Source organism: Pelodiscus sinensis, chromosome 10, assembly GCF_052426305.1.
Source record: "Pelodiscus sinensis isolate ZL-2025 chromosome 10, ASM5242630v1, whole genome shotgun sequence".
NCBI classification, from domain to species: domain Eukaryota; kingdom Metazoa; phylum Chordata; order Testudines; family Trionychidae; genus Pelodiscus; species Pelodiscus sinensis.
In genome coordinates, this window is record NC_143061.1 from 5,650,423 (window position 1) to 5,666,295 (window position 15,873).

The 15,873-nt window shown below is 43.7% G+C and overlaps 1 protein-coding gene across 8 annotated transcripts in view; it reads left to right on the plus strand.

Moving 5' to 3' along the window:
* The window catches only part of ARMC9 (armadillo repeat containing 9), a 98,681-nt gene that overhangs the window by 36,763 nt on the left and 46,045 nt on the right, over nt 1-15,873 (plus strand). For all 8 annotated transcript variants that reach the window (XR_012906327.2, XM_089780716.1, XM_075938164.2 and 5 more), the window contains 3 exons: nt 12,679-12,713; nt 13,166-13,277; nt 14,199-14,291. Coding sequence is in view for 7 of the 8 variants with exons in the window: in XM_089780716.1 (XP_089636842.1) it covers nt 12,679-12,713; nt 13,166-13,277; nt 14,199-14,291 (240 nt within the window). In the remaining variant the exon portion in view is untranslated. The remainder of the gene's footprint in view (nt 1-12,678; nt 12,714-13,165; nt 13,278-14,198; nt 14,292-15,873) is intronic.

The following is a 15,873-nucleotide window of genomic DNA, read 5'->3' on the forward strand; positions in this document are numbered from 1 at the left end:
TTTTGTTTTAGGAAACTGCCCCAAAGTATCTCTGAATGCACTGGGCCAAATACAATCTTGGTGTACTTCCAATGTCCTGGAACCATTGAGTCCAACCCCGACCCACCTGTATTAAAAGATTACCTCCATTAAGCAACGTATTCCTGTTGATCCTTTACATGATCATGGATAACGAGCCTTGTGGATAAGGGAGAAGCAGTGGATGTCATATACCTAGACTTTAGTAAGGCATTTGATACGGTCTCGCATGATATTCTTATTGATAAACTAGGCAAATATAACTTAGATAGGGCCACGATAAGGTGGGTGCATAATTGGCTGGATAACCGTAGTCAGAGAGTTGTTGTTAACGGTGCTAAATCCTGCTGGAAAGGGATAACAAGTGGAGTTCCGCAAGGGTCTGTTTTGGGACCCGTACTGTTCAATATCTTCATCAATGATGTAGATATTGGGATAGAGAGTACGCTTATTAAGTTTGCAGATGATACCAAACTGGGTGGGGTTGCAACTTCTTTGGAGGATAGGGACATAATTCAAAATGACCTTAGCAAGTTAGAGAAATGGTCAGAGGTAAACAGGATGAAGTTTAATAAAGAGAAATGCAAAGTGCTCCACTTAGGAAGGAACAATCAGTTCCATACATACAAGATGGGAAGCGACTGTCTAGGAAGGAGCATGGCGGAAAGGGATCTAGGGGTCATAGTGGACCACAAGTTGAATATGAGTCAACAGTGTGATGCCGTTGCAAAAAAAGCAAGTATGATTCTAGGTTGTATCAACAGGTGTGTTGTAAGCAAAACTCGTGAAGTCATTCTGCCGCTCTACTCTACACTAGTTAGGCCTCAGCTGGAGTACTGTGTCCAGTTCTGGGCGCCACATTTCAAGAAAGATGTGGAGAAATTGGAAAGGGTACAGAGAAGAGCGACAAGAATGATTAAAGGTCTAGAGAACATGACCTATGAAGCCAGGCTTCATGAACTGGGCTTGTTTAGTTTGGAAAAAAGAAGATTAAGGGGGGACATGATAGTGGTTTTCAAATATCTAAAAGGGTGTCACAAGGAGGAAGGAGAAAATTTGTTCCTCTTGGTTTCTGAGGACAGGACAAGGAGTAATGGGCTTAAAGTGCAGCAAGGGAGGTTTAGATTGGACATTAGGAAAAAATTCCTAACTGTCAGGGTGGTCAAATATTGGAATAAATTGCCAAGGGAGGTGGTGGAATCTCCCTCTCTGGAGATATTTAAGAACAGGTTAGATAGACATCTGTCAGGGATGGTGTAGACAGAGCTTGGTCCTGCCTTGAGGGCGGGGGGCTGGACTCGATGACCTCTCGAGGTCCCTTCCAGTCCTATGATTCTATGATGCTATCAATCTTCACTTGGTGTTTGACATTCCACTCACTTCTGCAGTGGCCAGTTGAGGTTTTAACAAGGAAGATTGCTTTCAGGTGAGAAATTAGCAGGCGTGAATGGACTCTTGGAGAATCAAGTATTGCTTTTTATGCTGATGTTCTTAGTTTAAGATAGAAAAATGCAAATAACCCCCCCCCCACTTATTTTCAAAACTCTCTCTGGAGCATTATTGGTCCCTAGCTAGACAGCATCTGTTAAGCTCATAGCTGTGGTTCTTTTTTCTCTCTCACTTGCTTACTGTTACCATTCAATATGTCACTTCTTTACTCAGGTGTTGTATACATGCTAGTACACTGGTACTAGACTAGTGGGGGACCCTTTAATGCACCACGATAATTTTGCACTGTACTTTCATTCTTTTATAAGTAATTGATTTTTACTGCACGGGTTTCTTTCTGAGGCTCCCTGAACATGGTATAAAAACTCCATGGCTCCTCTGAGGCACGCACAACACTGTTTTTCTGCATATAAAAGCCAAGGCCAGTGGTAAGCGGTAGCAAGCAGGGCAGTTGCCTGGAGCCCCATGCCACAGGGACCCTGCAAAGTTATGTTGCTCAGGCTTTGGCTTCTGCCTCAGATGGCAAGGTTTGAGGCCCCAGGCTTCAGTTCCAAGCAGGGAGGCTTTGGGTTTCTGTCCTGGGCTTCAGCAAGTCTAATGCTGGCCTTGCTTGGAAGGACCCCTGATACCAGCTCGTGGCCCTCCAGGGGCTCCAAACCCCTGCTTGAGAGCCTTTTAGCATGGATTGTCAAACACCAAGAGAGGATCTATTTTGTATGAGAAAAGAGACATTTGCATAAGACCGAATACATGAAAATACCTGCAGTATGCTAGGAACTAACCATTTTCCTCAAGAATTAAGAACTCCGGGCAGATCTTCGGATCGTGTACATTGGCCTACTTCCAGTTATTTCAGTGGTGCTATTCTGTTTGACACAGGCTCAGAATATGGCCCATTACAGGTTGCATCTGGCTTTTGCTTGGCATCAACATATTATGAATAATCAACAAGTTCAGCATCCAAACTGTATGCATACTGTTTATATTTCAGGGTGCAAGTGAGCTGCACAAATTAGCCTGAACTTGGATATTGAAACTTACATTTTCGTCAGGCAGCTATAATTTTAATTCTGACCTCAGTTATACTTCTGTAAATTCAGAGAGACTGCAGGTTTTACACTGGTTCCCCCCCCCCCGCCCCCGCAAGTAACTAAGATCAGAATCTGGCTTTCGGATGTATGCAGTACCATGTAAAATAATGTAGATGAGCCAGTTGGATGGATTATGAGCTACAGTATTTGTTAATCATCTTTGGGTTTTGGCTCTAAATTGACGTGTATTTGTTTTCTTTTATAAACATTGATTTCCCTTTGAACTTTTTTTTTATTGAGCCCTGATCACATTCATGCTTTGTTTCTTTCTGAAATGCAAGGTGGCCATCTGTAGCTACTTTGCATTGTGATAGAAATACTTAAATTAATATAGCAACTGTATCGGCATTGGCAAGACCCAGCACAGCAACATTAGTCGTAGGCCTATGATGACCCTGCCAGACTGAGCTGTGCTTGGCTATTAGTCTTTTATTTCCTTACTGAAAGATGCCTAGTTTCTGTACTGCATTCACTGTCTACCTTCGAAAAACTGGCTAGCCCCAAGGCATAAGTTGTATGGGATTTTGTTCAGAATGAAACCTTAGGATGTCATGGATATATATATATATACTGAATGTTCCTCTTAATCATGTAATTGATAGCTTGCAAAATACTATTATTCAAATGTTTAAAATCTATCAGTGCCTGTTGCACATGTAGAAAGATCAGGGGCATGGGGATTTACAGTGGATGAGAAGCTGAATATGAGTCAGCATTGTTCCCTTGTAGCCAACGAGGCTAATGGCATGTTAGGGTGCATTAGTAGAAGCATTACCAGCAGACCTAGAGAAGTGATTAGTCCCCTTTTCTCGGCACTGGTGAGGCCACATCTGGAGTACTGCATCCAGTTCTGGGCCCCCCATTACAGAAAGGATGTGGATACATGGGAGAAAGTCCAGTGGAGGGCAACAAAAATGAAGGGGGGGCTGGAGCACATGACTCATGAGGAGAGGCTGAGGGATTTGGGCTTGTTTAGTCTACAGAAGAGAAGCGTGAGGGGAGATTTGATAGCAGCCTTCAACTAACTGAAGAAGGGTTCCAAAGACGGTGGAGAGAGGCTGTTCTCAGTGGTGACAGATGGCAGAATGAGGAGCAATGGTCCCAAGTTGCAGTGGGGGAGGTCTAGGTTGGATATTAGGAAAAACTATTTCCCTAGGAGGGTGGGGAAGCACTGGAATGGGAGTTACCCCTCCCTAGGGAGGGGGTGGACTCTCCATCCCTAGATAGGGTTGCCAGGTGTCCGGTATTCACCCAGACAGTCCGGTATTTTTGCCTCCTGTCCGGTTAAAAAATACTGGACACCTAAGATATCCAGTATTTTCTGATTTCCGCCCCCCGGCCAGGAGGCAAAAATGCCGGGCACCTGGCAACCCTACAAACACTCAGCTCTCGGCCTTTTCCCCCCCCGATATCCCTCCGGGCCCCAACACTCCTAGCCCCCCAACCCCAGCCCCCATGCTTACCTGTTTCCGCAAGGCTGCCCGCACAAAATGACTGCCGGCAAAAAGACCAAGGGGAAGCAATGATTCCCCTGGGTCTTAGTGCTCAACCAGTCCCCTGTTCCTATCCCTGCACTCACTGTTAAAGGGAACATGCTGTTTTAATGCTGTTTTATTGTAATTTTTTTTGTTTGTTTTTTGCTTAATAAGTCTTGGAGTCTTTTTTCTCTCTCAACAAAATTCTTCAACAGAATTTTTTCCTGGTGTTTTTTAGCAACCCTATCCCTAGAAGATGTTAATTCCTGGCTCGGATGATTTAGTTGGGATTGTTCCTGCTTTTAGGGAACCTCCTGAGATCTCTTCCAACCCCATGGTTCTATGTTAAAATGGTCTGACGAGTCCTTTTAGTGTTAGCTAATTATAGCTAAAGAAGAACATTGCACTCAGTAAACTTGAAAACCTGAGGGGAAGCATTGCTGAGTCTGTGGATGGTAGAAGTCTACAGATTATGTCCAGAACTTTAAAAGGAGTCTGTATCTCCGTTTGAATTTTTTAGAGGTCTCCAAATGAAAAGGTTGGAAGCCACTGCTCTAGAATTTAGGTTGTAGAGACTCAGTCATTGTTAGTTTTAACCTCCAATGTGCTTAGTGGAAACCTAGATTACAATGAGTGTTTCTTTTGTTAAATGTTTAATAGGATCAATTTTGTTCAGATTGCTTTGTTTTCCCTCTTCCCTGTGGTAATTAATCATGTGCTGTGCCATTGTACATGGAATGTACCAGTTCATGAACCACAAGGAGTTTATTAAAGAGAGAAATGGGTTGTTGTGAGAGAGATCTCAGTGGTCCGACCTTTGCCCCAGGAATTGCTAACACGCCTGATTACCTGTGAGTTCCTGAGCCCTTGTTCTATGGCATTTGTCTTGGAAATGCCTCCCCTTACTAAAAATTGAGTTAGTCAACCAGTGTGCCTAATATATCTACTCTCTCCCAGATGCACTGCTCTGAGGCGCCACCAGCCTGAACATAGGCGAACGAGGCAGTTGCCTAGGGCGCCAGGTTTTAAGGAGGGCCAAATTAGACAGACGTCAATTTTTTCTCTTTTTCAAATATATTAATGTGTGTACTTGTAAAACAGGGCATCATGGCCACATCAGAAGTTGTTATGGCTGTGTATGTAAATACAGTTCACATGTGTCACAGCATAGCTTCAGAAGAGTGCATCCCAGGTGTGCTGCCTGCGGGTGGGATCTGGCAGTTCAGTCATTCTCAGTAGCCGAGCATTGGCCAGTCACACAGCTGAGTCAGTGTTACTCGCCACTTAGTGAAGTGTTGTGAGCTGTGATCCCGAAGTTGCTGTGCTCACAAAGAATTTCTGTTGTGTTGGACTTGGAAAAATTTGGTAAGAGGTTTTAACTAGGGATGCTAGATATATCGATTAATAATTGTGTAACTGCATCAAATCTTAACAGTTACATGATTATTTGATAGTCCTCCAGGGGGCGGGGCTAGCAGCCAGTTAGCTCCTGGTGCCATCCATGGGGAGCCCTGCTACCCCACGCTGCTCTCTCTGTGTCAGATAGAGGCAGTAGCACAGGGGGAGAGGGGAAGACAACTCTGAGGAGCCGGTACACATGGGGAGCCGGCTTAAAAGCCAGTTCCCATGCACATCGACTCCTGTCTGCCCACCTCACACTCCATGCTGCTGCCTCTCTATCAGAGGCAGCAGCGCGATGGGGAGAGGGTGGTGGGTGGCTCTGTGGGATACGGTGCTCATGTATTAAGTATGCCTCAGTTGCTTGTCAAAAGCAAGCTGAAAGCATCTTGGAAACTGAATCTATAGCCCTATAAAGCATAAAAGTAACCACAGTGTTTGGTTTTCAAATGACCTTCTGTAGAAATCAAATAACTTTCTAGCAATATTTTACTCCTGTTCTTGTTCTCATAAAGTTATTACAATATAGGCCCAAACAAGTTCCAAATATAAACTACATTTATTGCAAAATTATTATTTATTGTAACTCATGTTAACATACTTTCTGGAGCATTGTTGTTTTCTGGCAGAGTCAAACACTGTCTGTTCTCTGGTTGTGCATTATTTAACAGCCATGAGCATTTATTTAATTTGATTGCAATCCCTATCCCTTATCTAGCACATTTCATCAGTAGATCTCAAAGCAATTTACAAAGGAAGCCAGTACAGGTTGGACCTCCCTTGTCTGGCATCCTCGGAATCTGATAGGTCTTGGAAAAGAGAGTTTGCCGGACCGGGAAGGTCAGGGCTCTTCCAGGAGTGCTGGCCTCCCGGCTGGCTTCCCTCTTGGCCACTGGCCCCTCTCCTGGCCCCCAGCAGCTGCCAGCCTGGCTGTGTTCCCTGCCCAGGGGCTAAAGGGCTGGCCAGGATCTGCTTCTGGCCTTCCAATGGCTGCCGGGCTACTAGCTGCCCACTGCCAGGGCTCTCTGGTCCAGGGTTCTCTGGTTCAGCAACATCCATGGTCCTGGTGGACTTCTGGACCACAGTCTGGACTTCTGAATAGATGTGTCCCCTCAGTTCTCCAGCCTGGGGTGCCTTTTACATTGCTTGGCTATGATAACAACCTCTCCTGGCCTGTTCTCTTACAGCCTCTAGTCTAGCATGTCAATTATTCACAGCTGTACTGTATGAGTGCTTAGCCAGCCACCCATTACAGAGTGACACCAGCAAATTTCTAGAACCAGACTTGTCCCCAGAATGTGTGTCTTGTACTGCCCAGCTCATTCCTTCTGGACAATACAATTAATTGGAAATCTGTCATTTTATTAGTAGGAAATGATATGAACAAATCCAGTTATCTCAAATGAAATTTCCCAAATATTTCAGTTTAAGCATGCGCTGGTCCAGATAAAACAATAAAACAAGTGTATTAACTACAGAAGGAAAATTTTTAAGCAATTACAAATAATGAGGCATAAGTCAAAATTGATTACAAAGTTATAAGGGAAAATGCCCACTAATACCTTACTTTACAATCTAAGGGTACATCTACACAGCGACATTATTTCAAAATAATATCGAATTACTGTCAAGCTTGAGGACTTCTTACTTCAACTCCTGTAACCCTCATTGTACGAAGGGTAAGGGAAGTCGAAGGAAGAGAGCTCTGTTTCAAAATAAGTGCTGTGCAGACGCTCCCAGCTTCAAAATAAGCTATTTCGAAATAAGCTACGCAGTTGATGTAGCTCAATTTTTGCATAGCTTATTTTGAGTTAAACCCTACTGTGTAGACGCACCCTAAGTGAACATAAAGCAAAAGGGTCTCTCTCACCACATGTTCTTTTATAGTCTGACTTGGCTGGATGCCTTTTAGCCAGGACCTCTCCTCCAATCCACTGTTCTTTTCCTTGTCCCTCAAGTTTTTTGGTTGTTGTATGCAGAGAGAGGGAACAGAGGAGTGATCTGAGGTCTCTGTTCTATTTTTATCCATTTCCTCCTCTTTGAGCATCCTTTCCAGTTGGGGTTCAGAAGACAGGAAGTTTGAGGAGATGGACACATCTAGCTGTTTCTTTGCCTACATGTAAATTTCTTGCACTCACCCTTTTTCTTTCCAAAGAATGGCCACTTACACAGGTAACATAGTCCATCTAATGATGCTGACACCAATCTGAGATGCTGGTTACCCTTTTGTCTCTTGAAAAGGGGGGAATTGATTTGAAGCTGTTTCCTTAGACTTGAAACATGGCTTATACAGTAGAGTTTTATAACTTTACATACAAAGTTGTCACACATTTTAGCAGGACAGTAATGTTCAGTAGATTATGAGTTTTCAAATGATTCCTCACTTTGTACAAAATTTATCCTACTCTTGTAAAAAGGATGAAGATAAGTAAACATTATCGCATACCCTGCTGGGGATCTGTTGTATTTTCTTTGCTATTGTTATTTTGTCCTTCCCCCACCCACATTCCAACTTACCCATGAATACTACAGAGGTGCAGTTGCAGCATTTTAAGTGTTGCTAAGGCCTAGGATGGTCAGAATGATTTGTTTAAACCAAACTTACCTTTTAATATTGACAAAAGCATCAAGAAAAATGAATAAAAATAACTGGAAGGTAAATGGAATGAATGTTTATATATAATACTAGATGATTTACCCACATTTCTTGGGTCCTTAATTCTATTCATTTTGTTTTTAAAAAATAAAATGAAAATGTCCAGGCTTCATTGAGAAGGTTCAGTTTGCAGGCTGCCCCGGGGAGAGAGAGGACTATCCCAGTCCCCTCTTACTGCAGCAGGTTGGAGCCAGGTGAGAAGCACCTCTCCATGGCCTCTGCAGCTCCAGCAGGCACAGCCAGGGGAGGAGTCCGTGTCCCCTGGCTGGGCAGGTCTAAGTTCGTCTGCCCCTCTGCGCTCCCCAGCCCAAGTGAGCAAGCTATGCAGAAAACTGTGCACTTCCCCTTGCTGCCTGACAAAGGGGAACAGTGAGTAACGTCCCCATATGAATTGGGTGTAAGGAGCTTAAGCACCCCCTGGCCTCCCTAAAGGGTGTCGGGGGGAAATGGGGTGGGAAGCTCAGGGCTGGGGCAGTCCTGGACAGGGGGCATGTGTCCCCAGCCAGCTCCTTTTACCACCTGATGATTCTGTCCCTTTTCTGTATGGTTTACATTGAATCATAGAACACTAGGACTGGAAGGGCCTTTGAGAAGTCATCAAGTCCAATCCCCTGCACTCACAGCAGGATAAAGCATCATCAAGATCATCCCTGTTTGATAGATGTCTGTCTAACTTGCTCTTAAATCTCTCGGAGATTCCACAACCTCCCTAGGCAATTTATTCCAGTGCTTAACTATCCTGACAGTTGGGGTATGTCTACACAGTGGCACTATTTCATGATAACATCCGTTATCCTGAAATAACGTTCTGCGCATCTTAACAGCATGCCTGTTATTTTGAAAGGCATTTTTATTCCAGCTTCCTGTAAACCTCATTGCATGAGGAATAAGGAAGACACCAGAATAGTGATTTATTTAGAAATAAGTGCTGTATAGACAGCGCCAAATTTCGAAATAAACTATTTCAAAATAAGCTACACAACTTGTGTAGCTCAAATTGTGTAACTTATTTTAAGGTACGAGCTATTGTGAGGACGTACCCTTAGGAAGTTTTTCCTTAGTGTCCAACCTAAACCACCCTTGCTGCCAGTTAAGCCCATTGCTTCTTGTCCTATCATCAGAGGTCAAGGAGAAAAATTTTTCTCCCTCCTCCTTGTAACACCCTTTTAGATAGCGGTTTTCAACTGTCTTGTCCTCTCTCAGTGTTCTCTTTTTTAAACTAAACAAGCCCAATTCTTTCGGCCTTCCCTGACGGGTTATTTTTTGTTGCTCTTCTCTGGGCCTTCTCCAATTTCTCCACATTGTTTCTGAAATGTGGTGTCCAAAACTGGACCCAATTATCCAGTTGAGGCCTAATCAATGTAAAGTAAAGGGGAAGAATTACTTCTCGTGTCTTACTCACAACACTCCTATTAATGCATCCCAGAATTATGTTTGCTTTTTTGCAACAGTGTTACATTGTTGACTCATATTTAGCTTGTGGTTCACTATGACCCTAAATAACTTTTTGCAGTACTCCTTAGACAGTCACTTCCCATATTGTATATGTGAAATTGATTGTTCCTCTTTACGTGGAGTACTTTCCATTTGTCCTTATTGAATTTCATCCTACAAGAAGCAATCCCATTCCAGGCATATCGAATATAAGAACGGTCATACTGGATCAGACCAAAGGTCCATCTAGCGCAGAATCCTGTCTTCCAACATTGGCCAATGCCAGGTGCCCCAGAGGGAGTGAACAGAACAGAGAATCATCAAGTGATCTCTCCCGTCACCCATTCCTATCTTCTGACAAACAGAGACTAGGGACACCATTTCTGCCCATCCTGGTTAATAAGTATTGATGGACCTAACCTCCATGAGTTTATCTAGTTCTTTTTGAACCCTGTTAAAGTCTTGGTCTTCACAACATCCTCTGGCAAGGAGTTCCACAGGTTGTGCGCTGTGAGAAGAAAAACGTTTTTGTTTGTTTTAAACCTGCTACCTATTAGTTTCATTTTGTGACCCCTAGTGTTTGTTATGGGAAAAAGTAAATGACTTTTCCTTATTCACTTTTTCCACACCAGTCATGATTTTATAGACCTCTATCATATCCCCCCTTAGTCTCCTTTTCCCTAGCACAACCAAACCCTTACATTGCTTTACATTATAAGAGGAAGCTGTATACTGAATTTGGTGGTCCTAGCTCTTAACATTTAGGAGTTCTTGAACAAACAGGAAAACACCTTCAAATGTATAGTAGATGATACGTTTGAAAGACTTTTCCACTGTGAAAAGTAATTCTAGCATCATAGGAGAACAGCTGTCAAGTCAGGTTAATTTTAAGGCCTTAAGAACCATTAATTAGCTGTGGTGTACATTCTTCTTTGATGTAAACATATATAATGACTGGCAATGGAATTTTAATTCTGTTCTATTTATGAGAGAATTGTTCTTTGTATTAGTAAGGGATACCACTGACCATTGTGAAATCTAAGTGCTCAGTGGTATGTGAGATGGTGTCATTAAATATTCTCTATGGTGATTCCTGCCTTTCGTCTTCTAAATTTCTAAACTTCCCTGTTTTAAATTGGACAATAGGCATTGATTATACAGTCTCTCTTGAAAGAGCTTGGGTTATAAAGGAAGACCAGCTTTAAAGGCATAAGTGGTAATGAGAGCTTTTTAGAAATTGAGCAGGAGTAATCATCATGAAAAGGAAGACACTGAATATTCTGTGAATATTGCACACAGTTGACATCAGTGGAATACATTCCAGGGGACCCTTTTATGCCAGAATATTTTTCCCAGGCATACCCACAGTCGCCTTTAGTGAAGGCCGTTTATTAAAATGGATACATATTATACAAACCATGCTGACATTAACAAGTTTCTTAGGATGGGTGCTTCTCTCTGATCACCAAAAAAGGGCTTCTACTGAGGGAAACAAGGTTTAAAATGAATTAAGTTAAGATAGGGCCAGAAACAAGCTTTGCTGCTGTGAGTTGCTCTTCTGAGGCCTGGTCTGCACTACTCGGGAAAGTCAAAGTAAGATACACAACAATGTATCCCGTCCACGCAGCAGGAAGTCAACAGGAGCAAATGCTCAGAAGGAATAGGAGTACCAGCGCTGACCGGGGTGCCCTTTCAGTTCAATCCAGCAGGTATATACTACACCTGCTAAATCAAACTCCAGAAGATCAACGTCGCTCTGTAGTGCAGAGGTGCCATGATAGTCATGTTTGTTTACATTGCTTTAAGTAGGGTCTATATCTTCCTTTGCTTTGTACATCACTAAGGACAGGACAAAGCTCCCTAGATAAAATTCCTATTTTCTATCTTATATCTGAGTTTGAAACTATCTACATATATTTGGACTTAAGCTTTCATGGGCAAAGACTCACTTTGTCAGATGCATCTTATGAAGTGGATCTTTGCCCATGAAAGCTTAAGGCCGAATAAATTTGTTCAGTCTTTAAGGTGCCACAAGACTCCTCCTTGTTTTGCAGTTACAGATTAACACAGTTATCCCTCTGATACTTATTTTTGTAAATATAGAAGAGTACTTTTTTCAACCTTAAAGAGTATTTTAAAATTATTAGAGTCATTCAAGACCTTCCAAGTAGCCCATCATTTCCTTCAGGGACTGTGTGTCCTCAGGGGAGTCAGATGAAATACCAGGCTAACTGCTTACGATAGCCCACTACCTGTAAACCTGTTTTTCCTGCTCCCTGTTATCACTTTTTGCGGGGTTTTTTTTGAATGATTGGATCTTCTGCGGGTAATTTTTGGAGTATGTCTGCAAAGAGAAGGGTCAGTCCTGAGCAATAGACATTGATTATACAATCTGTCTTGAAAGAGCTTGGGTTATAGAGGAAGACCAGTTTTAAAGGCATAAGGGGTAATGAGAGATTTGTAGAAATGTAATCATAATGAAAAGGAAGACACTGAATATTCTGTGAATACTGTGCAGTCAGCCCTTTTTACTTGGGAGCTAGTGTCTGATCCAGCTCCCACTGAAGCAAAAGCAATCACTTACATCCCTAGCTAATGCCGGAAGTAAGTGACTAGTCACTTTGCCCCACCCTGTCCTGTGCTGCCTCTATCAGAGAAAGGCAGCAAGGGGGGAGCAGGATCTGGTACTGGGGGGAGCTGGCTTAAAAGCGGGTTCCCCCCAGCACCATCTCCACAGGGAGAAGGACGAGCGCAGTGGGGAACTGGCGATGCTTCTATCTTTGTAATGCAGCAAGCGCAGGACTCTTGCTCCATTTCAAAAGCAGAAGCGTTGCGGGGAACCTTGGGTGAGCTGGGGACTCAAACAGCCCCCAGCTGGACCCATGCTCCTGGCGGCGCTTTGCTTTTGAAATGGAGCAAGAGTCCTTGCGCTTGCTGCATTACAAAGGCGGAAGCACCACCAGTTCTATTTGATTAGTTGATTAATCTAAATTTAACATCCTTAGGGTTAGCTGTGTTTAAGTACGTCACGGTGGCACTAGTGATAGACTTCAGACCTCATAACGCTGATGAGCGAGAACACTGTCAATTTGGTTTAAAAAGCACTGCCTGCATACAATTTGGATTAACCTCTTGTGTTTCCTTTTCTTTTATCCAGGCATCCACAATGTTAAGAGCATCTTTAGCCCCTGTGTAAGTCTTTCTTGCTGACTTTGCTTGGTTATCAGTAAAGAGAGTGCATGGGAGGAAACATAAGATAGCCTTATTGGGTCTCTGGGATAGCTGCGGGGAGGTGACCTCCATGCTCCTGAAAAGGGCGGGGCCACAGGCAGAAGGGATGGGGCTGAGGGCAGCTAACCATGAAGTTGGTACAAATTGTATCGACTACACGATTAGTCAGTTACCGGCTTCTTAACATCCTTAGTACATAAGAACAAAACCGATCTAGGGAAAGGAACTTGTGAAGAAATCATCATTTCCTTGCAGTGCTCTGTGAAGAAGCAGTATTGTGCTAGTGCATAAGAATAGAACGTGATCAGGTTGCTTTTTTGAAACTAGATTTGCTCTTCTCCATAGCGTTAACAGCCCCCTTAAAGAACTTAGACAGGATTTTAATAGTGTCTGGTTTCCCATCTGCCGTATAGGAAAATGCAGGAAGTGCCGTTGTTACCCTCTTTGGATTATGAGAAGCTGAAGAAAGATCTGATCAGCGGGAGCGACCGTCTTAAAACTTTCTTACTGCAAGCTCTGCGCTGGGTAAGTGAGATTTGTAAGTCTCACTACAAATGAAGAAGGATCTCGTGCTACTGGCTTAGGACCTTTCTCTAGAGCTGGAGCCAAAATTTAATTTGCAGACAAGATGGTTCACATCTGGAGTAAACTGTCTTCCTTCATCATAGGATGGTGGGAGGGGAGCAGAGAGAAAATGCAGAGGCTTTTCTGCTTGTGTTCCCGTTAATGATGTTTGCTGAGGCTCTGAAGGTGCAGGCTGGGAGAAGAATGCAGGCTTGGTTTGTGATGGTGGCAGTAAGACTCTTTTAACTTCATGCCACAGAAAAGGGGAAGCTGATGGAGAGATTGACAAGGAAAGCTGAGCTGGGCAAAATGACAGGCAAGGAAGATGATCATATAAACCAGGTGGATGGAGTGTAAACTTGGTTTTTTCATCCAATTGTGCACCCATTTTATAATGCTGTCTAGACCATATTTCCCTACTTGGCCTAGAAAACTATCAAGGAATTAGTTTAAAAAAATCAAGTTCTGTTTTTGGTACCTAAAACTTTCTGTAAAAGATAGTGATGTATCGGAAACTCCAAATTGAGTCCAAATTTAACAAAGATTTGCATTTGTGCCAAGCACCGCTAGTCAGATTTTTTTTAATGGTTCCCTTGCTAGCCATACTTTTCATTAATGGTTCTATCTTGCTAATTAATTGAGCCCTACCATGGTTCCCTTTCCTGTCTGCCTTACAGGTCAGTGGTGCCTTTGCAGATGCTAACCAATTCTGAATAACAATTCTGTGGTGGGCCTCTGAGCTGAGAGCGCTAAACTCATTTGCTGTTCGACATCAAAGTTGAATTCGTCCTCTATGTGAGAGGAGGAGTCATTCTCCACAAAGAAGAATTCTTCTAGACACACTCTCATATTGGCATTAATTTGACACCCCTATTTTTGCAGCGTTTGACGACGTCTCATCCTGGTGAGCAGAGAGACACCGTTCTGCAAGCTTATATCAGCAATGACCTACTGGATATTCACAACAGTAGCCAGGTCAGCAAGAGAAGGTCTTACCCTGGTTTGTGTGTGACATTGTTTATTTGTATAACGTGCTGCTCAGAGAACCCTGTGTATTACAGCACTGCAAATAATTGAAAAGATGTCTATGTGATCTCTTGGATTTAGACATACATTTCAGAATACGTTGACCACTAATACAGATTGGCTGTGTCTACACTGGCCTCCCTTTCGGAAAAGGGATGCTAATGTAGCACTTTGGAATAGGCAAATCCGCGGGGGATTTAAATATCCCCGCGGTATTTGCATTAACATGGCTGCCGCTTTTTTCCGGCTTGGAGATAAGCCGGAGAAAAGTGCCAGTCTAGACGTGATTCTCCGGAAAATAAAGCCTTTTCCGGAGGATCTCTTATTCCTACTTGAAAGCCATTCACTGTCGGGGGAAGGGCTGGTCTGCCTGTGTTTGGAAACTGACCTTTTTCGTCCTAATTGCAGTGTTGGGGGATGACTACTTAGTGGTGTTTCATAAGCCAAAATGTGACATTTGTCATTTATGCAGTAGTAGGGCTCAGTCCTGCTAGGCCACATTCACCTTTGATTCAATGAGAGTCAGAGGTACACTGCACTCACCGGCAATGCAGCTTATAGACCAGGCTCTGAAACAGTTTCTGTAAGTGGTTCTGTGGGGTCAGTTTGCTGAAACATTGTGTGTGTTTCTTCATGGTTAGTGTTGTGCTGTTTATAGCAAGCAGTTGTGTTTCTAGAGTTCTTAATTTGCATGTTAGTGTGTAGCACATGTAGAGACAGGGAAATTCATTAATGCATTGGGGACTTGCCCCTGTGGCAGGTGAAAGTGGTGGCAATTATACCATTCACTTCAGTAGGAGCGGAATCAGACCCTAACATAGGAGATTGGTCCTCACCTGTATAAGGACTCACTCGATAAATCGTTTCTGAGTAAATTACATATTGTAAGAGGATCCACTGAAGTCATTTCTCTGATGACCCAGAGTGAGAAGTAAACTAGGATTTTGATCATAAGATGCTCATACAATACAGGCAGTCCCCGGGTTACGTACAAGATAGGGACTGTAGGTTTGTTCTTAAGTTGAATCTGTATGTAAGTGGGAACTGGCGTCCAGATTCAGCCGCTGCTGAAACTGACCATACAGATTCAACTTAAGAACCCCAAGCTTCCCCAAGTCAGCTGCTGCTGAAACTGATGAGCGCTGATTCCAGGAAGCCTGGGGCAGAGCAACTCTGCCTCGGGCTTCCTGTAGTCAGCGCTGGTCAGTTTCAGCAGCGGCTGACTTGGGGACGCCTGGGGCAGAGCAGCTGGGGTGCTGCTGGGTTGCTCCAGTAGCACCGCTCCTCGGCGCTACTGGACCAACCCAGCAGCACCCCAGCTGCTCTGCCCCAGGCGTCCTGATTCAGCCACTGCTGAAACTGACCAGCAGCGGCTGAATCAGGACCTGGGGCAGAGCAGCTGGGGTGCTGCCGGGTTGGTCCAGTAGTGCCCAGAGCGGGTGCTGCAGGACCAATCCGCAGCTCCCCAGCTGCTCTGCTCCAGGGTCCAAAACAAAAGCCTGGTCTGCTGGGGGAGGGGGGGCACACTATC